Raw genomic sequence first — 27,908 nt, forward strand, 5'->3', positions numbered from 1 at the left:
CAGTTATGGCGAGTTACCTCAGAAACCCGGTCTTAAATAAGATATAAAGTCCTAAATGACCGTAAAGATTTGGGAGAAAACCGAATGTGTGTCAGATCCGCGTCATGTGCATCAGGTTTTAAAGAGACAGCTCTGCTTTTAAAGTGAAGTCTATCATTGATGGAAATCAAAGAACAAAACAAAAAGGAGAAATCACTCCCCTGCTCTAGTCGCTGATTACCTTTTGTAGTTTGAATAAAGATTAATTTATATTCATTTTATAGCTTATACATATTAAATGAATAGTTTAAGTGAAGATTGTTTTAAGTTCACTTAAATTAAAAGCTGTCATATTTTTCGTAGAGTATTAAGTGTTAAAAAATAATGGCTTTCAATTGTACTGTAATGTTTAATGGCTATAATTAATGGCTAAAATTGATGGAAAATGCATTTAATAGAGATACCAGTAACATTATTAGTATCAATGATACTGGCCTTCATTAATAGTAGGCTACTTAGTAAAATGATGCCATTAAACCGTATTTAAAATATATAATTTATGTTGTTTCTACATTAATTTGGAGGTTCAGTGTGAAATTATAATAACATAAATATATTAATATGCAATTAATCACAATGAATTACAGAAAAAAAAGAGACTGGGACTGGGACAATATGAGTAATAATAATTCTCCACACTGCATAGGATGATGCTATGACAAATTCAAGCGCACAGTTTCATCTAGGCCCAATTATTAATTTGTTTAATTATATAATTTATAATTTGAATAAGAGAACAACAATAAACTTCGGGTAATCAAAAAAAAAAAATGTTTTATTCATTACATCATAGATCGGATTTATTTTTTATTTTTCTTCAGGAAACGGCCAGACTAGAATAAATAGCAACACCGTAGCGAACAATAAACGATATGGCAAGACAAAAATTAAATAACAAAACCAAAGTGTGACCAATTATGAGTAACGTTAGGCTAAAACATCTAAATATGATGTCTGGATCACTGTCAGATGAGCCGTCAGATGCTGAGCCAACCCAGGACCCATAACTTACCATCAGACTCTCCATCACTCATGGCATTTAGTCTTTCTAATACCTATCTTCCATAAATCGCCTTCTTTTAGTCATTTTGACTTTATTGATGAAACTGATAACCGCTAAATCAGTGAGTTAAAGGTGTTGCCTAGAAATGTACAATGTTAAAACATAAGCAGCAAGAAAATGACAGCGCAAAAATACATGCATTATATAGCAGGTGAATTTGACCCGCGCAGCGCTTATAGGAATAAATGCTCTGTTTTTTTTAGCTGGTTTTATCTAAATAATTTTTAACAACATTGGATTGTAAATTACATAATTTTAGTATAAGTCAATGACTGGGAGACTTGAATGTAAAGGGTAAATTTTACCCCGTGGCGGTTCTAGTGTTAAAAAAAAAACACTGGGTGGATTTTTATCATTATAGGATGGATGTGTACACACACTTCCAACACACATTTATGTTCAAACAACTTCTGCATCTGATGACCCCTTTAAAATAGATACATTTGTCAATAAAAAGAAACTGGTAGGTAGTGTTCAAATTCAAATTCTGCTGTCATTCTCCACTATCCTGTCCAATTAAAGGCAAAAGCTCATGCAAAAAAGCCGGAAATACTGGTCAAATCAGAGGTTATCAAATGCCAACGTCTTACCTTCCAGCACAGTAAGTTTGGCACTGGTGTTAATTTCTCCCACGCTGTTGGTGGCTGTGCACTCGTAGATGGCCTCGTCTCTGTGAGTACGTAGCGGCTGTATGCGGAGAACTGAGCCCGAGCCATCATCAAATTCAATCACCTGAGAAAGAAAGACACACTATCAAATATTTTTCTCTCTTCTCGTCTTAAATTTACGACAAACCTTCAGACAGATCATATATCTTCAAAGAGCGGTGGGTCTTTAATCACTTCCCTCTGAACTTTCAGCCAAGTACTGTCTTGAGTTATTCTTCTAGAACTGCCACGTCTATCCATGGTGGATATTGTGACAACTGTTGATGACATGGGCTTTATTTCATCATGTGTTTTTTTTTTTTTTTTTTTTTTTAAATGCTATTTTACTTTAAAATGCATCGTTTTGAAAGATTAAAATTAAACAAACATTTAACAATATTTATTCATTTATTATTCACTCTGAAATGGGTCAAATGGGTTTTTTTGGAAGGTGTCCTCGTACTTTTTTTGCTTGTATGCAAGCAAATAAGTAACATATAATAAAATGAAATGCAAAATGCATGCAAAATAAACTGAGCTATTTTTCTGTAGCATTGTTCCCTGTTGAAAAATAATGGTGTGCCATACTGACCCCAAACCATACTGAGGTACATTCACTTCAGATCTCAGCTCAAACCACAACACAGAGAGAACTGGAAAGAGGGCAAAGGGAACGGAGGGGTAACATAGAGGGTTGCAAGGTAGCTGACGTCAACACAAAAGTATGTATCAGCGTAAGAAGAAAAACAAGAGTGTTGCGCAAACGACTGATGATGGGAAGAAGAAAGGCATCATGATGAGGTGGCATGGGAGAGACACTGACATGCTAAGGAGAGGTAGGGAAAGACAGTTAGTCACCTCAAAGCGCTGGGAGCTAACTTTCTTTCCTTTCTTCATCCATGTGATCCGAGGCTTGGGCTCACCCGCTGCTTGGCACACAAAGGATGCCACTCCTCCCGAAATCCCCGTCTGGTCCTCTGGAGATTTGATGAAATTTGGCAAGCCTTGAAAAGTGAGGTAGAAAGAAAAATGAGAGAGAGAAAGAGAGCAACCATTAGTTCTTGAACTGTGGTCGTGCAAAACCATGTTATGAATGGGGATCCTTCACACTGGAACTAAGCTAACACCTGCAGTTGAGCCTGAGAGGCACTTTCACCCTCAAGTCACCTAACATATGTCAGAATGGCCCATTCTGTGTATAACAGACATTGTAACATTAATAAACATTTCTAGAGCTGCCAACTGACAAACATTGTCAAATTTTCAGCAAATATTTTACAAAACGTCTTGAGAATCCTGAATTATGTTGTGATGCGCTCTGTCAAGCTCTGTCAATTTAACACATTAATTTAGTGCAATTAATTATAAAACAAAGAACATGAAAAAAGATTAACTTTAATTATTCACATTTTGTCTTTTTTTTTTATAATTACCGTATTGTCCCGAATATAAGACGAAAACTTGATTATAAGACGACCCACCTTTTTCCAGATGTACCTTTTGGAAAAAGGCTTTTTGAAAACCAAATATTGTTTTTTTTCTCTCTCTCTGTAAAACATTTTTTCTTAAATTATTTTCAAATTGCATATTTTTCCTATTTTTGTTTTGAAAATATGGTAAATACTGGTAAAATGTACCAATAATGACATTGAAAATATACACTTTTTGATATACCATTGAAATAACAGGTAGCCCATCTGAATTATATAACATTTAGGCATTTATAACATCTCAGTTTTAAATTTTATTAACAGTAGAAGTGAAATCTTATTGTAGTCTTCAAATCTGGGTACTGTCTTATGTTTTAAAACCACTTACAGAGGAAGTTTGTTCCCATCAGGCTAACATGACAGTCAAGACATATTACATATTTCATGGCACACTCGTTTTATGAGTTTTTTCAGATGCATTTTAAAGAAAAAAACATTGTCTTATATTCGGGTCAATACGGTAAATCACACTGGAGCCCTACAAAATATGTTTAATTGCGAAAAAATTTAATTGTTTATTTAATTGTTAAAATGTTACTGAATTTTTCCATATAATCAAACAAAATTAAAGTGTAGACTTAGAAAATACTAAATATACATTGAATACATCAGTTGTCCTTTAAAAAAAATACATTAAATCACATTATTGATCACATTATTGTGACAACCTAGACTGAAAACACTAGAGGCCAGATTTACTAACAATGTGCGCTAGCGCAAACCGTCTTTTGGCATTAAAATAGTACTGTCAGGATTTACTAAACACGCACAGTGAAAAATTGTCACTGAAAAGGTGTGGACACAGTTATTTTTGTGCCTGACCTTACTGAATATGCATTTGTAGGAGTTTCCCTTTCAGACGCAAAATTTATGGGGGGAGAGTATTAAAATGAAGCAAGCAATGCGATTTGTTAACGTTTGCGCTCATCAAATGACTGGTATTTGCACCTTTATTTAACATTATTTAAAAAAATCATGTCTTAAAGCAAGTGCTAATTTGTGCTGCTCTTGGTAGATTACGCTGGTCATTATGGAAATGATCTGGCTGCGTCTGATCTTTAATGTGTGTATTGTTTGGCACTTTTTTGGAACTGCGCTCAAATGCTAATTTGCCCTGTTTAGTATATCTGGCCCTAGAACATATATGTATTTTTTAATAATGAAAATAAATTAAATTCTACAGTCCTGGAAAACAGAAAATAAACACTGTTACTATGACCCAACCACCAAAAGTGGCCCTAAGAATGTACAAACACGCACACGTGGAATCAAAACAATTCCTTCTGTATTCAAAAGGAGGAACATTGTCAATAGTATGGCTAAGGGCTTGTGGCTAAACAACATTCAGGGTTGTTTTTAAACAGGCCAGTCGGAGCACGCTGCAGTTCATGTTTTTTTTTTTTGTTTTTTTTAGGGGAGCATCTCACACACCCTGCTTCTTTGTCATGCATTTACAATACAAACAACAATGGGACATGTTTCATCACTGCTCAAGCTAGGTAGGGCGGTGCGAAGATAAAGACCCACACATATCGGCTGACTCATTTCAAACACGTAATGGCTTGCTTCGAAGGACATCGATGCCAGATCAAGCAGAGCAAGACCATTTGGCAGAATTGCAGCTAATGCGCAACATTCTGCGGAAATAGTGGGTGATGTGGGTGAAAGGTGAATCTCACGGTAAAGCCATGATATAAACATCATGGCATACAGATATTATCAAAAAATACAAGCAACTCTTTGTAGTTGCTCTCTCAAGGGTGGGAAATAATCTTCAAGCACAAGCAGGCCGGTGTTTGACCTTATAAAATGTGTGCTGGTCTACAAGGACAGATTTCAACATTCTTCGTTTACAAAATGTATATATTTCAAAAAGCAGGAAACAAACAGAGAATATTGCCTGATTAAGATTAATAAATAAATAAATAAATAAATAAATAAATAAATAAAGACACAAATACAAGCTATTCTCAAATGTATATCCACTTCAATTGACAAATAAAAAAATATATATTTTATTTTATAAAGAGGTTTTTATATATATATATATATAAAGTGAATTGAAATTTCCTTTTAGATTTATTTTAGACAAGAAAAACTGTTAAAACAAATGCATCATCCAGTAAATAAGTAAATAAATAAATAAATAAATGTGCAAACTTTAAATATTACACTAAACATATTACTAACATTTGCATTTTCCTAATACCATTCACTAATGCCATCAGTTCAGAAACCCATACTTATTGAATCTAACAGAATCCCATTTCTACTGCAAATTCTTTACCTCCATTAAAATACACAAACTGGACCCTGAAAACCACCTTTAAGCTGATCTCAGTTTATCAGTCCCGCGAATTCTGATAATCTCGTTCATAAGGAGGAGGCCACAGAATCCATTATCACAGTGAAACATCTCCAGTGAAGCACGGGACTCGTTGGAATAGATCACAGTGTCCTAGCGGGCGGTCCACGGTGGGAATCTAATCCTCTCTTAGTCAAGGGAGAGATAAATTACAGCAGTGTGGAGACTACATGCGGTAGTACATATGATTCTCTTGGAGGGAACAAGCCGAGGGAATACGGTGCCACCGCAACTGTGTCCTTCCTCCTTTATACTCTGGGATCAGAGGGGTAGTGCTGAAGAAAACAAAATCAATACCTAGTTAACATAACATAGCGCCTACGGGTAAGGCGGAGAAGTACTGACTAGCAGACAGGGGGTGTTTGTTAAATCATCAGTATGGTGTGCCGGGTGGCTCGGGCTGCCCTTGCTCTGGGACATAACCCCCACTGGAGCTTTATCTGAGAAGATGACACACACAACTGTGAGACTGTTTGTGTGTATGCACTTGCATGTGGCTCCATTGTAAAATCTAAGCCAATGTGTACCACACCAGCACCCCTATGACCCACAGGAGTATTGGCTGGCCTGACATTTAAATGACATTTACGTGCCGGTTCCTCTAGAGACCGGTTTGATTGGCACCGCAGAGCAATGCATACCCTCATAAAAGCCTTTCTGGCCACTTTTATCTCTTTTATAACCACACAAGAGAGTGGAAAGGTAGTTTTGAGAGTTTACGGCCTCTTCGTTGCAGTTATCGTGGTTAGCTGCTGGTAGTTTAATGGGTAAAACCCCAACAAGATTCTCCAGTTACCTTGCTGGGAGTTTCCCAAAACATGGATACATGGGTGTGCGTGAGATTTATAGCTTGAGATTAGCATCACTTTGACATTCAAGTGTGCTCTAACATCTGTCATGACAATTCTATTAGATGTGCTCAGCGTGTGGGGGGTTTTCCTCCCATTGTTTACGAGCAAGGATCAGCGGGCATTAACCCATCTGGGCACATGTTTCGAATTAAAGTACTTCTGCGAGTTAAGATGCATGATTGAACCACAGAGGTCTTGGGCAAAGACAGATAATAAGAGTGTAGACAGGCAGATAACTGGTTTGATCAATACTTTTTACTGATATTTAAACAATTTCAACTTTGGCTCTATTAATGAATGGTTTTTAAGAATAGCACTCAACACATTCACCACTAACTTTCGTATATTTTGTCTGGATAATGAACATGTACATGTAGCCTGAAACAAGGAAGAAAATACATGTGCAGCCATTTAGAGAACTACAAGAACTACAAACAACAATACTACTTATAATAATGCTACTGATATTCATATAAATTACTGACACTAATGTATTTAATTCTGCTACTGCTACAACTAATAATATAATATATTATAACAACATCAAGCATTATTACTGTTGTTACTCTTGTAATAATAATTATTTTATTCTAACAACAAAATATAATAATAATAATAATAATAATAATTATTATTATTATTATTATAAAATAAATTATACATAAATTAATAAATAAATACATTTTAATAAAATAAAATAATGATAATGTAATTGTGTCAGTCATAAATAAACAAATCATTGTGTAATAATAATAAATATTATTCCAAAATAATTATTAATTATAATTGTATTAATTGATATAATAATAATATTTTTTATTATTATTAGTAGTAGTAGTGGTAGTAGTAGTAGTAGCAGCAGTATTACTCCTCCTCCTCCTCCAATAGTCAGAATAAATGTTTTTAAATAATGATCATGCAATTGTGCATAAATAAATAAATGAATGAATAAATGAATGAATAAATAAATAAATTGTTTCAACCATAAAAAGGCAGTATCATGTGTGAAATCATATACTTAAGTACATAAATTAATAGTAGTATCATTGTATCATTTAGTATAATTACAATACTATTATAGTTATTAATATTTTCAAGTAGTTTATATTTGTCTATTTTCTATTTTCATTTTAAAGTTGTAGTAATTTTGTTATGTGTTCTTGTCATTTTAAATTTTCAGTTTTAGTCATTTAAGTACATCAAGTTAAACTACATGAAAATGAGAATCATTGCCTTTCAACTAGCTGAAATAAATGATGGTTTTATATACAGATTTTTTTTCAGATTATCCCTCCCCCCCATTTTTAAAAAATAAATAAAGTAAATACATAAGATGAAAATAAAATATCTAAATAACCCTGGCCTAGTCTAGTCAGAAACAACCTGAAGTGCATTTGGAATCATGCAGGCCTTGCTAAAAAAGCAAAAAGGCCACATTAGTTACTTTTATTGTGGTGTTTGTTATACATTCTGATTGAGATGGCAATCCAAAGACCTTTCCAGTGGCCAGTGACTTTATCTTCTAGGTGCTCTTGAAACATTTGTAGAGCTCTCAAAGTCTCAAAGCCAACAGATTGGCGTAGTGCAGTTGTGCCCTCAACATGTTTGTGAATTGACAGAAGAGAGGTTCAGGGCTCAGGGTTACTTGACGCTCAAAGAGACTCTGTTGAGAGCACAGGTCATAAGAGGAGATGAGAGGGACCAGGCCCTGACCTCCCAGGTGGCTGTGCTGTCGTCCCAGTCCTTTTGCATTAACCAACTCAATAAATCAACAGGCGCCAGAACAGGTGGCCTTGGACACCTGTTGACATTTATTTCGTACAGACTAGAGTCATGCTTTAGACAGTGGCATGTGGCCAGCGTAAGGGGAGACAGACAAATTCCTGACAAGATGTAAGAACTTTACTTTTACTTGCGAACACGTTTTATTCACGTCTTGAAGTTACGGCCATTTACAAAATGGGTAATTTAAGGGCTTCCCTAGAGGAAACTTGTGTTGCAAAATGCATCAGAATTTTAAGGGAATGTATTAAGCATTTATACGGCTTTTAAGAAAAAAGGCTTTAGAGTGGAGATGACAAATGGACACCAGGCAATTAGCAGCATTCCCGCTCCGCAGAAACACCCGATCCGGATTGAGTACAAGGATCAATACGCAAAGCAGGGAGCCAACCATTCATTCTCATTAATAATAGATTAGCAAGTTATCATTTTCACTCGTGCGCTGAGCGGAAATGTGTCCGATGCTATCAGCTGCGGTTGTTTTACTGAAACTTGTCCATTAACTGAGTTTTAGACCTTTTACAGGATTTTGCTTTCAATTAACTCTACATCAAGCCAGTCATTTTGCTCTATCGGTTCAATATCTCCAGTTTCCTTCATTAGCATGCACAATTCCCTCGCTAAATCCCATGCATTGGCATCTGCGGCAAACTCTCACAGCAACGGGTATTCTTTTAGGCAAAGCGACGAATGGCTTTGGAAGTTGTCTGAAATGAAACTTATCAACACTTTGCTTTTGCAGGACTTAAGAGAGAGAGAAACGCAGAATTCAATGGGCCAAAGAACAGAGATAAACAAATGATCGGATAAGTTGGAAACTAAAATAAATAAATAAATAAAAGGAAAAAACAATTCCCAGTGGGAATTTGTTCTCTAAGTGATCACGGTGTTAGGCTGATGTTGAGTGCGCCACTTTCTAACGTTATTAAATTATTTAGGAGAGTGTGCAGAACACAAATTCTGAGCACAATTATGCAGTTCCCTCTGTGAAGAGCATTAAAGTAATGGCTTTCCTCCTAAGACACTGCTGGAGAATTATCTTAAAGGGATAGTTCAGCCAAAAATGAAAATTCTGTTATCATTTACACACCCTCATGTCACTCCAAACCTACTTCTGTGGAAAACGAAATATCTTTGATATTCAAGTAAATGAGAACTGAGGCTGTCAAGCTTCACAATGACAAAAAGAACCCTACAAAGTAGTCACACAGTTCAAGTGTTCTGAAGTTATACAAGAGTTTTATGTGAGGGACAGAAAAAATTATATCATTATTCACAAACAATCTTGTCATACATTCACGAGAATTCATGAAACAGGTACATATGTCGTAAATTAATCATTCGTTTTGAAACAGATCTTTAAGTGTATTAAGATGATCCTGTTGTGGATTCATCTACGAATCACACGGATACAATTCTCGTGTCAGTGACATGCTCACATAAGATAACCGCTCACTGGAGGGGACGAATTTCAATGAACAACAACTTAAATTTTGGACCCAGGTTCATTGGAAAAACGTGCATGTGGAAACATTTCTGCAAAAAAAAAAAAAAAATTGTATCACATTCTTTCTTGCATGTTTCGCGTCACTTTGAAAGATAAACTGTCTAGTAGGCCTAAGTGGTGCTAAAAGTGCTTTCAGATTAACAGAAATCAGGCAACATTTTAATATGTTGGTTGTTGCATACATCACGAATGTCTGTGGAGTTGTGTTAAATGGTGTTTTATTGCATTTTTGAAAATAACGTTACCTATAATAAACCTAACCGACAAAAGAAAAAATGAGAAAAAACATGTTTATGCAATTGTGCCATTTTAGCTAATTTTTCTACAAGCTTTTGAGCTCTTTTATCATGACTCATGTCTCACAGGACTTGACCTGAGCATTCCGCATCACAAGTGCCACGCTATACAAGGTGAGCTACTAAACCCAAGTTTACTATGTCAGAAAAGCCATACATATGGAGATGATTATGTGTTGCAAACATCAAAATGCATTAGTTTACAATACAGTAAAAGAGTTAAGTCATAACATAGTAGTGCAAAGTACCATGCGAAAATAAATCTTTATAAATCTATAATATTGCCCTGTAATCTTGCTGTGAAAAAAGCTGTTGGTTGTTTTACTGTCACTAGTGTTCATTTCAGTGCAGTGAACTCTATAGGTAAATTTTTTAAGATACAAAAATGTAAGTAAAGAGACATTTTTCCAATGAGCCTATGTCGTATATTATGGTCTCGTATTAGTAAATTGGACACAAGTCATACAGACTACTTTCATGGTGCTTGTGTGTCTTTTTTGATGGTTGAATTCATTACAATTGCACAGAAAAGAGTGAGCACAGCACATAATTCATAAAATCCACTTTTGTGTCCCAAAGAAGAAAGAAAGGAAAAAAAAAAAAAAAAAAGTGTCAGAACTGACAGAAATGAAGATTAAAGAAAGTTCTTACACTGCTTGGGTGGAGGATACACATGTAGCCACTGAGGGGAAAAATCATTTACTAAAAGAATTAGCTCAATGTTCCCTCATGCGTCTTTGACAAGTCGACGGAACAAAAAGAGCTTCCTGTTTAATAGAGGTAAGCTGTATCATATGACCAGGCGGTTTAGTGGAGGTTTAGCATTACTTCAGCCTTTAAACCGGTGCCCTGAAGTCTTCAAAGCCGTGACTCATTATCTGTCTTTCCTACTGTCGACATGATATTGGATCAAAGACGGAGACGAGCAATCATGTGGGAATATTGTTACTACCTCATTACTCTGCCCTCATGATAGAACAATAGAGTTATTCTGCCTCGTAGAGAAAACTTTCCTGTTTAGACAGAGCCATCAATATTAAAACACACACCAGCGCTAATGCGAGTGCTTTCCAACTGGCTTCTCATAGGGCCATTGTTATGAGGAGCACAGAACATCGAAAGCATGCGCACAATAGGCCGGAGCCATCCGGGCCTCGCTGTTGGCAAAGGGACAAGAGGAATGCATGAGAACACAGATAAGTGAGCATAACGCTTGGTTTGCAGGTGGCACCAGATTGAGAACTGCACTAGACAGAAGGTGCAGAAAGTTCTGGGTGACTCTGAACGCTTAGGGCAGCCAGGCACTATGAAAGATTAAGGAGCCATGAAATATCACCAGATTGGAATTATTTTGAAAGGTTAACCCAAAGTGATCGCCGGAGACCGTTCTAGAGAGCCTCAGGAGCCTGCGCACCACAGTTACGCTGTTATCGAAGGACGCAATTATGACATACATGGTCATAAATCTAGCTGTTTTATTTGCTATGACCTGCACGTAATCTGAGTTAACCCGGCATTTTCCTCAGAGGACTCATCTAGTGGATGACGAGTTGGAGGAAAAATATTCTAGCTTCAGCTACACTGGAAGTGAGTAATGGGAATTCTGCCTGAGGTTTCCTTTGAGTTTTCAAACAAGCTTTGAAACTCATGCCTTTCTTGAGTCTTTACCCCCCAACCTCCCCCACCCCACCACCACCAAAGAAAAAAAAAAAAATACAAATAATATCAAAATAAATGAATAAAATGAATGAATAAAAAATAAATGTTTTATGACAAAAATAAATGCCATGTTTCACAAGTAGTCAATTTTATTTTAATAAAATGCTAATTATGTTTGCTTTTATAATGCTTTTTCTATAATATAATATAAAATAATTATAATATAATCAAAAATAAAATCCAGATTTTTAAAGTGATTTCAAACATTGCAATAATCACAACTAATCATTTAACAGTGTCGTTATATAACTAGTGTTTTAATAATTAAATTTAGATTATAACAAACTTAATGTAAATGTAACCCTTGCATAACCAATATCGACCAATACTGCCATTAAAAAAAGCCACTAATACTGACCAATAACCAAAATATCAAGCATTCCTTGTTCAGTCAAATTCAAGAATATTTCATATTTAAGTACCACATGTTTAAGCAACACAATCTTGCTGCTGTATATTAAATGAGTGTGCACATGTACTGATTTTGAAAGTCTTTTTCATCTTCATGCATAAACAGCTCTGGGAGAGCTCAGAGGAGGGAAGCAGGGCGCTGTTAAAGCTGTTAGTTAAAGGGCAGCCATCACCTTGCCACAGCCTGTGCCATTGACTGGCGGGTGGGCAGAGAAAAGCTTAAGTGCCCCCCGATGAATGGACGCGAAACAGGGATGTAGGATTGCAGAGGAGATCAGTGGCTAGATGCTGGATCAATGAGGAACCGTTAGGTTATGGGTTACGTCATCCATCACAGTCAAAGCCCCTCTGACCCACACTAACCAAATTAATGCAGCTTCCCAAGATAAAGGCCCCCTTTAAGCCCAGCCATTCACTGCTCACACATCTTTACCTACGCCCTCTTCTACAAGTCTGGAGCATTTAAACTTCCACACCATGTGTCAGGAGAAAATGTAATTACAGTCCCTTTGGAATCTAAACACAAATGGGCCTGGACTTGACTAGAACCTTCATTAAAATGAATTCACCATAGCAGATCCACAAATACAAAAGACTCCATGAGAGACTGTCCTTTACTTAATAATGTTATACCATTCAGCTACTCTACAAATATCTTATGAACATATCTGATTAATTTAACTGATGAAATTGTCATTATTAAAGGGATAGTTCACCAAAAAATGAAAATTCTGTCATGAATTACTCACCCTCGTGTCGTTCCAAACCCATAAGTCCTTTGTTCATCTTCGGAACACAAATCAAGATATTCTTGAAGAAATTTGAGAGCTTTTTGACCCTGCATAGACAGGAACTTAACTACCATGTTCAAGGTCCAGAAAGGACACTGATAAAATAGTCCATGTGAAATCAGTGGTTCAGGAACCAGCATTCTGACATAGAATCTGGATGCGCTTGTCATGGTACTCTCACGAACGCACGTCAAATACTGACACGGAGGAGAGGAAATTTTTCAATTAAGTCATTATTTTTGTTTTCTTTGCGCACAACAAGTATTCTTATAGCTTCATAAATTACTTGTAGCTTCATAAATTACGGTTGAACTACTGATGTCCATACAGGGTCACAGAGCTCTCGAATTCATCATAAATATAAAAAAATGTATGTTCCGAAGCTGAACGAAGGTTCTATGGGTTTGGAACGACATGAGGGTAAGTAATTAATGACAGAATTTTCATTTTTGGGTGAACTAACCCTTTAACTCACACTTATGTTGTTCCAAACCTGTATTTTTTTTTTTTCTTTCTTTCATGGAACACAAATGAAGATTTTTTTTTTTTTTTGCAGAATGTCCAAGCTCTTTATTTCCATACAACCAACAAAAAAACCAAACAAAAACTAGACAATGACCACTGTAAAGATGGTCATATTGGTATGCTGATAAATCTGACTTTTTAAAAGTTACAAAGCAGGGTATTGATACAAAACAAAAAAGCACAAATAAGAAAGGTAGGCCAATATATTCTCTCTCAGGATGGGGCAAAACAGTATTTTTTTAGCTAAACTGTCAGAACTGGACACCAAATTATTTCTAGTTGGTCTTTCAATTACAGTATTAAACAAAACATACACACACACACACACACACACACAAAATACATTTTCCACAGTATGTAAAAAGAGCAACTTGGACGTTCTGCAAAACATATGCAAACGATGACAGAAAAGTAATTTTTGGGTGAGCTATATCTTTAAATTTAAAAAAAATATATTAATGTGTGCTTATAGCTTATAGTCAATCCCAAATACAGGCAGAAACAGCATCTAACCTGTAAACAGTCTGGCCAAGGTTACCCACGCAGGTAACCTAATATAAATGCTCTTCAAGTTTGGGGAAGCAGCCTCCCACAACGATGAGGGAAAAAAAGAAAATGCTTTACTCAAGGGTGATACAAAATATTCTACTCCAGGCACCATGAACTGAACATGTGGTGCATATTTCTGCAAGAATGTTAGAACAGAGCTGTTTAGAAGAGCAACTCACGAAATGCAGAAGAGGATCAACACGAAATGCGGTTCATATTGCCAGTCTGCCCAATCCTGGAGGCCTGTGCAAGCCAAGTGTGTGGGTCACATTGTACAAGAACAAAGAACATTAGTCATTGACAATTATGGGGTCAGCACAAAGGGGACAGAAAAAAAAGGTTATGATGGGAGTCAGAGGAGGATGAGGAGAAGCCAGCTTTAATGCAGATGAGAGGCAGGGGATGTGAATTCCCCACAACAAAATGTCATAAGCTCTCAGACGCAAGTCTGTACTAATGTGATTAGCTGCTCATGTCTGTGATTACATAAAAACGCTTTATGGATATTAACAAGCCGAAATGCCCCCACAACCCTCATCTCAGATGCTGTACAGAGGCTCTTGGGGGAAGATTCTTGACAATGCAGCAACATCACAGTGCAGCAACTGCATGAAAATGTAATAGATTTGTTGTGACATAGTGTGCACACAGAGTACATGAAAAATCATGATAAGTGGAAGGACATACAGTAAGTTCCAGAACACTAGTGAAAATAAGAAATGCACTGATATTACAAGCCTGGTCAACAGATATTAAATTCTGTACTATTTTGTCTAAATACATTTTTTTAAAATTACATTAAGAACTAAAATCAATCATTTTGTGAATTTGAAAAAAAAAAAAAAAAAAGTGAAAAAAAGTGTATTTAGGCATCACAAAATGAATAGCATAATGAATATTAAAATGTTGAGATCTGCTAAACATTAGGCTACATTTAACAAAGTTAATAAATTAAAGTAATAATAAATTAATTTTAAATTTTAACTTCAAGTGAGCCTAAGATGACTAAAATAAATAAATTAATAATAATAAATAAATAGATAAATACAGTTTTCTAATAGACTTTTATTAGAAAGACATTTCATACTATTCTATTCTCAATTTCGATAAAATGTCTAATAAATGTAAATATAAATGTAAAAACAAGTGATATTAACATGCAAAATAAAATATCTAAATATAAATTAAAAAAAATATTGAAAAAATCTAAGGAATATTGCCAATAACTTATGGTAACAATATTTTGCGCATCACCAATGTCGCAATGTTAAAATAATAATAATAATTTTCAAAAATTAAATTAAATTAAATTAAATTAAATTAAATTAAATTAAATTAAAATTAAAATTAAAATTATTTATTTATTTTGTGGTTACACACTACATGACATTGAAATGCACCAGCGATCATGTGATGCATGCTGGTCCTGCAGGCTTTAATCTTATCTTGAAGATGAGGTCATTCTCACAGCAGCAATATTATAAGGTGTAAGTGGCGTGGGAGGGTGACATACTCACACGTATGATGGTTCAAATAGCTTTTATGGCTGCCCTTCAGTCAAGGACACTGGATGATCTTGTCATCAGATGACAGCACTGTATCCTGGCCACAGCTGAGAGTTTGGGGACCTGCCTCCGGCCTGCGATCGACCGCCATAATTAAGCTATTAATCTCACATCATTAACCTCCGCTGACCAGTTCTTTAATTCATTGCTGTGATATTGCCGTTCTGCCTTATGCAAACCTTCTGCTCTCTCCGTTTTTCCTTTTCACCGGCTCTCCTCTAGTGTCTGTCATTGAAGGATCACAGCTGGGGACTAACAAAATTACCTCGCAAGTGCCACTCGATTGAGGATACGGTTACTTTTAATTAAAAAGAATCAATTTCTATTCCTGTCAATTTCACTCAGTGACCATATGGACACTTGAAAACACAATCCAATTTGCCGCCGATCACCGATTCGGCCCTGCCCATCCCGCCAGGAAAACAATAGCTTGCTTAATTGATTTATAGAGGTGGTCCTCTACATAGTGCTCCAAGATAAAATGTAAAGGGTCCTCATTTGCAAGCGTTTCACAATACCTAAGTGCTCCTCTAACAGTAGGCCATATGTGTGGGTTGTCGGATAGGATTTTATTGTGTACCGAATATGAAGAATTAGCTCGACTGGGAGAAAAATTAAAGCTTTCTCTTTGACTTTCAGATGGGATTTTAAGGTACCTTCAGGTTTTGCTCCAAGAACTGAATTATCACAAACCTTCTTGCCATTAGAGAGCAGGGAGCGATAGGACGGAAAAAGGATCGATATATGGACAGATGGCTGCAAGCTGCCTCTCGCAACATATAGAGACAAATAGCATCAGAAAAATTCCACTGCAAATGGAAAAAAAATAAAAAAAGTAATTTGACAAGTTCAGCTAAATCAGATAAATGCAACAAGACCTTGAAGAAACCTTGTACTAGCACATTTTTAGCAGCATCCTTTAGAAATGCCGTATCAAGTAAGACATTACACAACACTAAAAGTAGGCCTGCAGTTTCAAGTTGTGATAAACTACTAATTGAACATTTTTCAGTAGCGTGACCGTAGGCTGTTTTAAAGTGCACCCTTTTTACAAGATGTAATATAAGTCTCAGGTGTCCCCAGAATGTGTCTGTGAAGTTTCAGCTCTAAATACCCCACAGATCATTTATTACATCATTTTGAAAATGCTTATTTTGAGTGGAAGCAGAAACAGGCTGAATTTTTGTGCTGTGCCTTTACAACTCGTACCTCAGATACTCTGCCAAAAACCATCTGTTTGGTTTTGATTATCATGTCCATTGTGCTGAAATCATGCATTTTAAAGCCATATCAGTTTAAACTTCTGATAGGGTTTTCTGAGCGCACATCTGAAGTAAGCGCACAGAAAGCGGCTGTCACACAGCATGTGAGTACTAAACTAAGTTCTCTTTCATGTCTTATTGCACCTGAACGGTCAAATACACACAAGTTTGTGTTTATATTAGATCTGTGTATTAAGTGACAGCAGCTTAATACAAAATAAAAAAATAAAAATGAATAAATAATTAACTCTCTGCTCTTGAATGAATCATTTAGCTCTAATAAGAAGACATTTATTTCTTGAATGCTGCTTTTAAATGCTCTAGCGTGAAGATAAACATGGCGGATTGTTTGCAGCTCACTCAGGGCGGGGTCTCTGCCAATACGACAGTGTCCGTCAACAGTCGTGGGTGGGGCTTGTAAAATTACATTTTACAGATTCTGCAAATCGCTTATGATTTATGGGGATTTTTTTTTAAAAAGGAGCAGGCAGACTAGTATCATTATAGAGTGGTTGTGTACACACACTGCCAACACATATTTATGCCCAAACAACATGTAAAAGTGAATTTTGCATAATAGGTGCCATTTAAACAAATCAACTTTTCAAGCAACAAGCTACTTTTTCGAACAAGCTGGAAGCCATTTTTCTTGCACCTAAAAAAAAAAAAAAAAACAATAAAAAAAAAACACTGTATTGCGTACAAGTATACAGTCGAGATATTCAAGGTAATGCTCAAACATGCTTACCTACTTTGTTTACGCTCTCTATCAAATGAAGCATTGGGAGGTCCAATTCATTTTAGTTTATGGGTTTGTTCAAGTGGTTCTTTTAAATGACCCAGTTCAAAAATGATACACAATTTATTTCAGTCCCTATACTGATGCTTCTATAACAATTTATGCCTTCTTTTTTGCGCTGGTATAAAAAATAATGCTCCTTTTCATTACATAAATTGTGCTGTTTTCAGTGGTTGCAAGATAAACACTAGCTAGCTGATAGATAGATAGATAGATAGATAGATAGATAGATAGATAGATAGATAGATAGATAGATAGATAGATAGATAGATAGATAGATAGATAGATAGATAGAGACAAAATCTGTGACTTTGAATTTCAGCTTATTTCTTGACAAAACACATCTCCAATTGATCTTTTAGATAGTTACTAATTAGTTTACTTCTTTCAGCTGAAAGAAAGACCACTTCTTAAAGAATAAATTAACTGGAAGACACTATTATGTAAACTCTAGACACCACGTCTGGAGGAAGCAGTTATGAAGAAGACCCCAATCAAGCAATCTGGGTGGCTTTAAAATCACACAAATGAGACATAACCACCTAAACAAGGCTCGAGGAACAGCCCTCAGTCTCCTCGCAGGAGCTCCTGTGCCATCTGAGTAATTTTGACTTCTTTGAGCATTCAGAATAAGAAAGTGCCTTAATTTTTCATCCGTCTGATTTAGGTAGGATCTGTTACCATGGTGATCAACATTCGAGACGCCCCACCCTGTAGTTCTGGCTCCACTGCACTATAATTCAGAGCGTTGCAAAGCCAGTTCTTTCATGTTGAGCAACTCAACCCTCTCTGATTACAGACAACAACACAAAAAAGACCATTTGCGGTAGTCAATATTTAACCTCCCCTCTATTTTTAAAGTTTTATTTGTTTGAACATCTTTACAAAGTATTTATACCAAAGAAGCATCGCTATAAAGCAGCATCACACTAGGATTTAGGTGTCTGAAACCTTAAGTATAGTCAAATATAGAGCAAAGTTCCCGGAGACTCGTTCTCAAACCATCAACAGCACCTACAGCAGCTGGTCTACAGCAGCATGTGATGACACTAATGAGGGTGCTGTGTTAATGCGCTAGACATGAACATGCAGAATGCTGAACAAAAGACACAAAACTCAAGATAGGAATAAGCAAAAAGGTGTAAAGTTTGTTGACAGTGTGACAACGTCTGTCTTTATTCTGATTAGGCGTGAAGTCAGCATGAAACCTGTTTTTCATTGGGATGCACTGGTATTAAAATTCAACCCAATCATTATTTTCATGTTATTAGCGATAACTGAAGTCAATATAAAAATTCTACACTGTTTTAGTCTAAATAAATAAGACACTAAAATCAATCATTTTAAATGGTTTGTTTAAATGTTTAGTGAATTTAGGCATCAAAACATGTACAGTATGAAAAATAGAGCTGCATTTTCAGACAGATAAAGACTATATTTAACAGTGTTATTCAATTGTCAGTGTTTCAGACTAATGTTAGATTACAGCAAAGGTAATCTGCATATAAAAAATAACAATTAATTATACAATTTAGGCATAAACTACACATGCATTAAGAAAGTCAGCAGAGTCAATTTTGGCTGCTTGTTCAAGTCATGTATCAAGCTTGTGTTCTGCTAGCAGATTGTGGTGCCATCCCAAAAAAGCACAAAGTCACTTTAATTGACCTTAACCTTGACCGTTCCCTGCTAGTGGAAAAAATAAATAATAAAAAAACTATACGTGTAGGCTACAGCATTAGACTAACAGCATTTCAGAACACTTACTGTACATACAGTTGCACTTTTTTGGTTTAATTGCATCTATTGTCTTCATTTGTCAGTCGCTTTGGATAAAAGCGTCTGCTAAATAATTAAATGTAAATGTAAAATTAAGAATTTCTCATCAAATATGAGTGAATAAAAAAAATAATGAATAAAAGAACGACTGATTTGATGACATGTTTCAGATTCGAAACACTCGAAATACTAAAGTGCTTCTTTACATTTTTTGAAATACTTTGCATCAGAGAAAAAGTCTTCATCGAGAAAGCAGAGGCGAGATTTTCAATCACAAAGGCTTTGCGACTTTAAAAGTGGCAACAGAAGTCAAGAGAAGAAGCTTCAAGGTTACCCTTATGCTAGCACCGCCTCTGAACGGCTGAAAGATTTAAAGGTTAAACGAAGCAAGTGAAAAAGAAAGACGACGAGCAAGCCGAAGCGAGAGAGAGAGGCCTAATGGAATTACAACAGCCTTGTGACAGCGGTGCAGATGGGTCACATGGCGAATTAAATGGCTCTCTGACCCATGCCAGAACTGAGCCTTGACCCCCGCTCGACCCGTGGCACCCACAACATTGCCATGTCACTCATGCAGCATCGCAGCGATCCACACGCTCATTCACAAGGACAATAAAGCAGTGTGGCCCACGAGAACGGCTTTCCGATCAACGGAAATGCGCCACTCATCTAAAAGTCAGCGAAAGTTCAGGTGAACAGTTTGTTTGAATTTTGGGTTCATATCGTGCCACGCGAGTGAAGCATTAGTGTGCTCGCTCATGCCTGCAAACAATTCCACAATGCAATGCACTTCCAATTTCACAAGGTACAGGAAAAGGCACGGGAAAAAATGACTAGTCAGCTGAAGTGTTGTACTTACTGTCTGCCTGAGAGGAGAATTGAACGCAGCTCAGCAGTAGCAGAAGAGGAAGCCCAATGGGCAGGAGGGGCACGGATGTGCAAATATTAGGCACCATGTTCCAGGTTGGCACTGCTCCCCCTCGGTCCCCGCTCTGCTCTCGCAGCTCTCACGCAATCATAGACTAAAACCTGAGAAACACATAGACAAACACGTGTTAGCATTTGAGTCAAGGTAGGGCAAACAGGCATGTGCACTATTGAGTGCGGGTGTGATGAATTGAGTGGTCTGTCTAGGGGCAACAGGGTTAATGAGGTAAGCAAATGCTCTTTTATCAAAGTAAACTAAACCCATAATCTGCTGCCGGTTAGCTAAATATCAAAAGGACAAGAGAGAATTGGGAATTCCCAATAACCGGCCGCCACTAAAGGTGCCCATTAAGATTGTAAAGTGGCTCTGTACAGATGGCTCCGGATCTCCTGAAGTGTGGAGGTAATACAGTACAGCCACACACACACACACACACACACACACACACACACAGCTCCCTATGGATGAATGCTGGTTTAAATCAGCGCTCACAATATCCGAGGTCTATGAAACTGCCAGAATACAGAGGAAGTTGTGTTGAAACTGCAGCTTGTCGAGTTAAGCTGCTCAAATCTAAAGTAATTAAACTTGTCACGCTAACGTCTTTCTAGAGGTTACTGACAAAAAGTCGCAAAATACATTGAAGTACAATGTGTTGTGTCTAAAATCATACACAGTAAATGTCAAATTAAATGTTTAAGGTACATTTTAATTATTATTATTTTTTTTAAATCTTGTCATGTTTTAAAGAAGTACACTCATTTTGATATGTTGACTAACATACTAAAGCATGTCAAGTATGATTAGAATTTTAACTGCAGTGTGCTATTCAGTATTACATTTAAAGTTAATATATTTTCAAATGTACTAAATTGCAACTTCATCATTATAAAGGTGTAACTCCAAAAATATTTAAATACATCACATACAGGTTTCAATAGAAATGACATTAAAATATTCTTTGTTTATCATAAATGCTTGTCAGTTCATTCCACAGAATTCCATATTTCAAAGACAACAGAAGGAATTATCAAATTACATATAAAGATATAAGTGGGTCAAAAACACTCTAAAGTTCAGCTAATTGGAGTTATTATAAATTAAACTATAATTTATTTTAATTTGACTGCAGTTAACTTGCAATTAAGTGTCTGAAAACATTACGTCTGCCACTTAGACATCAATGCGTTCACTTGTCTGATCTTATCAGTTTAATAATTTCCACAGTGTGAGTGGCCGGTGATTTTAACAAGCAAGGATGTGAATAGAACAAAAACAAAGGCTCAAGTCTCAAGTGAGAAATACTCAATTCACCTGAGGAGGTGTTGACTAGCCAATTATTAACACACTGATTTCGGGATGCATGTTGGATGGGTGCTGATATGCCTGGCTGCCGTGTTTGCGAGAGAGTGCCAAAAGAAACAATGAACAAACAGATCCTAACAGGGAGGTGTTTAAAGAGTGTTTATTTTTTCATCCAAAAGGCTTTTTGTTAATCTTTCTTGACAAGAGGGTTTGTGTTCTAAAATAACAAGAGAGAACGTACATGTTGAGTCATAGCTCAGTTATACCAAAACACCTGGAAGAGTTTCAGCACCACAGCAATCATTCTAGTAATAAGCCTTCACTACCTTTGGAGGCATATCAAAAAAGAGCAGTTGATTAGGTCACCAATAGAGAGGGAATATCAAGACGACCATTGCGCTTCGAGCATGACCTACATTTGGAAAACACTGGTAGGAATAGCCAACTGATCCACTTTCTAATACATTCCTCAAAGTCAAAAACCAATCATTTAAAACCTGCCTGCCAATCACCGAGCTCTTATACCACGCCTGACTTGTTTGTTCGGGCCGGGGTTATGGAGAGAACGAGTAAATAAACTGATAACAGCACAATAGCAGAGTGAACATACACATGTGAGATTTACCCAAGGAACAGTGATATTGCGCAATAAACCCAGATCAAACAACCATCAATCTCATAACGCTGTTGAAAAGTCACAGTTTCGTTTTAGAAAACTAGGCTATACTAGCATCCATTACTCAAATGTATTGTGCTTTTAGCATGAATCCAGTGGATTATTAAGGATTATGATCTGAATAAGGATCATCATTGAACAAATGCCACTTGCAGTCATTTGTGTGCATTTTATATCACGTGACATTTGTGTTCAAATGCTCACACTCATAGCTTTATCAAAAATGTGAATTGGGCAGAAGCAGCAGGAGGCAAAAGGACAAAAATGTACTACACAACTGCAAGGATGCTTGACACTATGAGTCATATTTCACCCCAGAAGCAAAAGAAAAATAAAAAAAAATAAAATACAATGTTTTTTGAATAAAGCAACTGAAGCATATTTTAGGAACATGAATATATATTTTTTTCATTAGGGAATTATTGTCATGAAAATTAAGCACATATACCCCTTCAAATTCTCATGAATGTAAAGCAAAAATACTGAAAACCATTAAAATACATAAAATATATGGAAATCATCCTGTCCAGACGGCAAGATTTATTTAATTAAAATCTGCACAATAAACACTTCCTATTTTAATATTTTTTACAATTCAGGTCTTCAATTTTTTTGTTTATTTATTTTTTTTAATTCACATTTTATTCCTTTGATGGCAAAGCTGAATTTTCAGCAGCCATGTCTCCACTCTTCAGCGTCACATGATCCTTCAGAAATCATTCTAATATGCTGATTTGGTGCTCAAGAAACCTTTATTATAATCAATGTTGATTTCTAACATTATAAATACTTTTTGATCAATTTAATACATCTTTGCTGAACAAAAGTAATAATGTCTTTTACTGACCTTTAACTGGTAGATAATTCAAACTCAGACATTACCTTACAGATCAATCCGTGACTAGCAATTTTGCATTGTAACATGCTAATATGTCACCGTAACTAAGCAAAGGTTCATCACTCCTGCCTCTGCAGAGTCTCTCATCAGTGTGAACGACCCAGGAATCTCGTCTTAGGTCCACTGTGTTCCTATACTATCAAGGATAAATAAACACTTCTCTCCTTGTCACTCTTTAGGCACATCTCCTTTCCAACCGCTCCGACGCCAGTGATTGCTTTTCCCTTAATGGCCCATCCAGAGATAAAGACAACAGGAGATCTATGGCAGGGCCTTGTGTAGACAACCTTATTGACGTCTTTAGGGAAGATAAAGCTGAATCCTTACAACAAGACCTGTGTTGGAGAAAATTGTCCGACACCATAAACAGCACGGGCCACGGCTCCTGGTTTAGCCTGGTCTGTGATTTCAACTACAGCGCTGATGTTCAAGTTTAATCTTTCATACGTTGACAAGTTTATAAAACATATGACCCATGAGAAAGTCTTAGATAACTTTGAGAGCAAACAGGAGACGGTAAATCTGAAGAAATCAAATAAAAGTGGAAGGTAAGCAAATTACTTGGTGCTACAACTTCATGTGGGAGACGGTTTCTCTTGACATAGAGGTCTGCACTGGAAAATAACAACAACAACAAAAACATGCTCAAGTTCAGCTTATAACAACCTTTTGTGCTCACAAGCTTTCTGATAAATGATTCTGCTCACTGATGAAGTGGCAACATCTAGAAAATGTAAATTAGCAAATCGTGTCAAAAACAATGCAAAACAAATTAGCATTTTTTGAGGAAAATGTTTGTGCTAAAACATACCACCACAAAACCAGGATGGTTGCCAATTTGTAAAATTATACATTTTACCAGATTAATTTTCTGATTTTTAGACAAAACAGTACAGAATACTATCAGCTGTTATCATTTTGGCTACAATTTTCATATCAGTGCATACGTAATAGTGATTTATTTTAAGCTAGACCCAGATGCACTGGTATATTGTGCTTGACATTTAAACTCTTTCACTACGTGTTTTTTATCTCCATGAAAAGTTCTTTGTTTACATTAAAATATTATAATAAGCCCTCAAGTACAGTGTGTGTGATGGAATGTAATAGGACTCATATGAAAAATGTATAGGCCTGGAGTATTGACACGCCAACAGTACACGTGAGACGTAAATAGAAGGTCCATCTTTAAGGTCTCTTTTGTGAGTAGATGACCAAATGTTCCCTCAGTCCTTTCCGTCATGATGTGAGCCTGCAATCACATTTGACTCTTAGATAGATGGCATCAGATGTGGTGACAGCTCAGTCATTTATTCAGTATAAATGCCAATAAAAAGGAGCAAAAGCTCTCCGAGTAAGACATAACCAGGAGATTTACTGTCATATTTTGAAGATTACCAAAAGGCTTCTCATTCCTTCCTGCAGCCACAAATCAATCGCAGAGTAATTCAACAGAAATGAGATGTACTACACACACAGTGAAACACACACTGAAGAAACGCTTGATGTGGAATTCGCTGTTGATTTATTATTGATGTCACAGCATGAAGCAAAGGTCCAAATGTATTGTGCAAAGAGGTTTTGTGAACAAAAAAAAAATCATTTATCTAATGACAATGCCAAATAAGACCCAAGATACATGACCTCACACAGTGGGGCTTGAATAGATGTGACTGGATAACTACTAAAGACTGCTGTAAGAAAAATCTACATGAAATTGGACTCTGAAGTTGGACTATGGGTTACTAGATGAATTATCTAAAGGTTCTGGCCAGCACTTCAACCTCCAATTACTTCTTAAACTTAAAAAAACAAACAAACATACAAACACAAAAGTATACCAAGAGATAAAGGGTCAACTAGCTACATACTTGATGTACAACAGGTTATTTTTACTGAAAACTGCAAAGAATCTCAGCTGATTATAAACCTGGAGTTGAACACAAAACAAGCTCAAAGTCGACAGCACTACGTATATGACAAAGAAACACAATGCCTCTGAATCCCCCAAAGCCTGCTAAGTTTACCCTCAGCATCGGCACCGGTGCTCAATCCACACACAAACAAACAGAAGGCATGTCAACAGAGACCTGTGACACCTGAATCAATACTGCCGGAGACTGAATAAGCACATCTTGACAATGAAACACTTCATTAGAACAAAATGCCTCTTAAATATGGAATCTGACATTTTTAAAATAGTTTTCATGTCAAAGAGGTGAATACTAGTGTTGGGCTATATGCTCCATAGTCATATCGTTCTATCGTCAGCCTGTGAGATCGCCAATACATGATATTAATTGCGCTAATTTATTTGTTTCATAGCCGGAGAGTGAACCAATTTCAGGGTAAAGCTAAAAAAAGCCAAATGTTAGTGTAATCTATTAACTAAATATATAAATATTTTTAATATGACTGAATTTGTATTTAACATAGGGCTGAACGCGATTGTCATGCGCATCGCGTCAGTAAAGCTGGTTCCGTGATTAGCGGTAAATCTCCATCACCTGCTTTCAAAAGGAGTGGCATTTAATACACAGAGCCGTAGATCATTGACAAGCTACGCAATATCGAGTTCACTATCGAAGGCGATTCATCTGCGATAATGAACTCGATATTGCGTAGCTTGTCAGTGCCTCTGATTGGTCAATGCATTCATTAACTCAACTGAATCGTGTGCGATTGATTATAACTCGCAACACTGTAAAAAGCGCAGAAAAATAAATATGATGGAACAAACAAGCCACAGGCGATATCGCTGACTATCGTTGATACACAATACTATCGTCTATTGGCACAACCCTAGTGAATACTCACAAAAATTTGTCAAAAATGTTATCTGGACACATAATTTAACCCTAAATCAATAGAAAGTAGAACGAAATAATAGTTTGCTTTAAAAAAAAATGAAGCTTCTTTTAAGGACCATTAAATATTATGTATTTTTTATTGTGACATTATTTTTTTCTGAATGTGACTCACCCAAATGTCTGTCATTGGCCAAAAGTTCAAGCTGCCTGGTCATTGAATTACATTCTTTGAGCAAAGCTCATTGAATAATTGTAGGAGATTAAAAACAGTCCTTTAAGAAGGAACGTTTCCACTAGAATTAGATATTTCACTTATGAAAAATCATCAACACCATGTCCTCCATCACTGTTGAAGAGACACACAGCATGAGAGCGAGAACTGCAAAGTCGAACAGCTATCTGAAAACTAAGACCTAATCAATCTTCAGACAAGTGACTCTAAAGAAATTAGCAGAGAATGGCATAAAGCCAGAAGCTAGTAATTACAAATGCAGGTGGCTTTGTTCAAGTCTCCAGTCCAGCCCTGAAACACAATCCTTTGTAGATACTCAGGTGGGGCTAAGAATTTGGTTCACAATACTGGTTTTCTGGTCACGGTTTGCAAAAAATAAAAAATACTCTTGATAATGTGTGAACGTTCTCCTTGACTGGAAGGGATGCAAGACCCATTGTTTTCTGAGGGCGTAAGTCCTTCACCGTGTTAAGACAAAGATGGGATTAACCGCAGGAGGCCTGTTAACATATACTGCACCAATTTCTAGTAGGGGAACATTCTAAAGGATGAAAACAGGAGGATCGCCATGGGAAAACAGGTTAACCTGGGAGTCATTATCTCCTCTAATTACGCAGTAAATAAGGCAAATGAGATTTCACAGGTACAACTCATCCATTTACACAGCTGGATATGAAGACCAGGCAGTGGAGGAACACCTTATCAGGTTTTAGGTTGACTCAAGGACTCGCAAACAAGCAAATCTCATAATCAAACCGCCATTCTGCAAACTACGCCAAACTTCTGCTTCCTGCCGAGCAAGTCCTTCAGGTGTGGGCAAGCTGCAGACGCATCTCGCTGTGGGGTCCGCTGCCTTCCTCTCTTTCCGTCTCTCAGCTCAACAACAGACAGCTGTGGCAGATGGAGCCATATCCGCATCGGTCTCGTGAGGCTCCGGATTTAAAATGTAAAAGAGCAAGCAGCGATTGGGAGGAGGAGAGGCGATGTCACGGGGCAGCAGACATCAGGGATGGCTGCCATGAGAGCACAAGGCTAATTCAAGCACTAACAGACTTCCCGTCCAAGACAAACCAACAAACCGCAGACCGGCGAGGTGGCAAGTGGCTGCTTCTTAAACACGCCTGTAACCAGGGGACAGAATTTAAATGAGGCCCAACTTCCAAGAAGTTGGCAGATCAGACTCGATATGGGTTATTAGCTGCCTTTCTGAAGAGAAACCAACATGGAGGCAAGCTGGGCAGCTCCATTAGCATTCAGGGGTGAATCATACAAGCCTGTGGTGTTGCTTCCCACCGGTCAGAGCGACAGGTAAGGGAACGTGTTCTGTTCCCTTATTTCATGCAGATGAAGCCATTAGTTTCTTTCACTCTAACTTGGCGATGGTTGTAACTAACAGGGCAGTGCAAAGCGAAGCTGAGAGGAAGAAGAGAGGGATTAGCCTGATAGTTGCTTTTCACTGAAACTCTCCACAGCATAAAGGGTTTCTCTGACAGCTTGTGACTCACTTTGACCGCGACAGGCAAATTACCCAGGGTTTCACTTGAAAGGAACGAGATCAAAAGAGCCACCATGGCCTCCGTCTCCAAAGCAGAGTCAATGTGCTTTTTCTGCAAAATGGG

The 27,908-nt window shown here is 36.8% G+C and overlaps 1 protein-coding gene across 10 annotated transcripts in view; it reads right to left on the minus strand.

The window, feature by feature from the left end:
* ptprfb (protein tyrosine phosphatase receptor type Fb) overlaps positions 1-27,908 on the minus strand; it is a 180,571-nt gene that overhangs the window by 91,249 nt on the left and 61,414 nt on the right. For all 10 annotated transcript variants that reach the window (XM_058797484.1, XM_058797500.1, XM_058797492.1 and 7 more), the window contains exons 2-4: positions 20,300-20,469; positions 2,608-2,753; positions 1,693-1,834 (exon numbers count right to left, since the gene is read on the minus strand). In XM_058797484.1, the coding sequence (XP_058653467.1) occupies positions 1,693-1,834; positions 2,608-2,753; positions 20,300-20,396 (385 nt within the window). In that variant the 5' untranslated portion in view covers positions 20,397-20,469. The remainder of the gene's footprint in view (positions 1-1,692; positions 1,835-2,607; positions 2,754-20,299; positions 20,470-27,908) is intronic.

This window comes from Onychostoma macrolepis, chromosome 02, assembly GCF_012432095.1.
Source record: "Onychostoma macrolepis isolate SWU-2019 chromosome 02, ASM1243209v1, whole genome shotgun sequence".
NCBI classification, from domain to species: domain Eukaryota; kingdom Metazoa; phylum Chordata; class Actinopteri; order Cypriniformes; family Cyprinidae; genus Onychostoma; species Onychostoma macrolepis.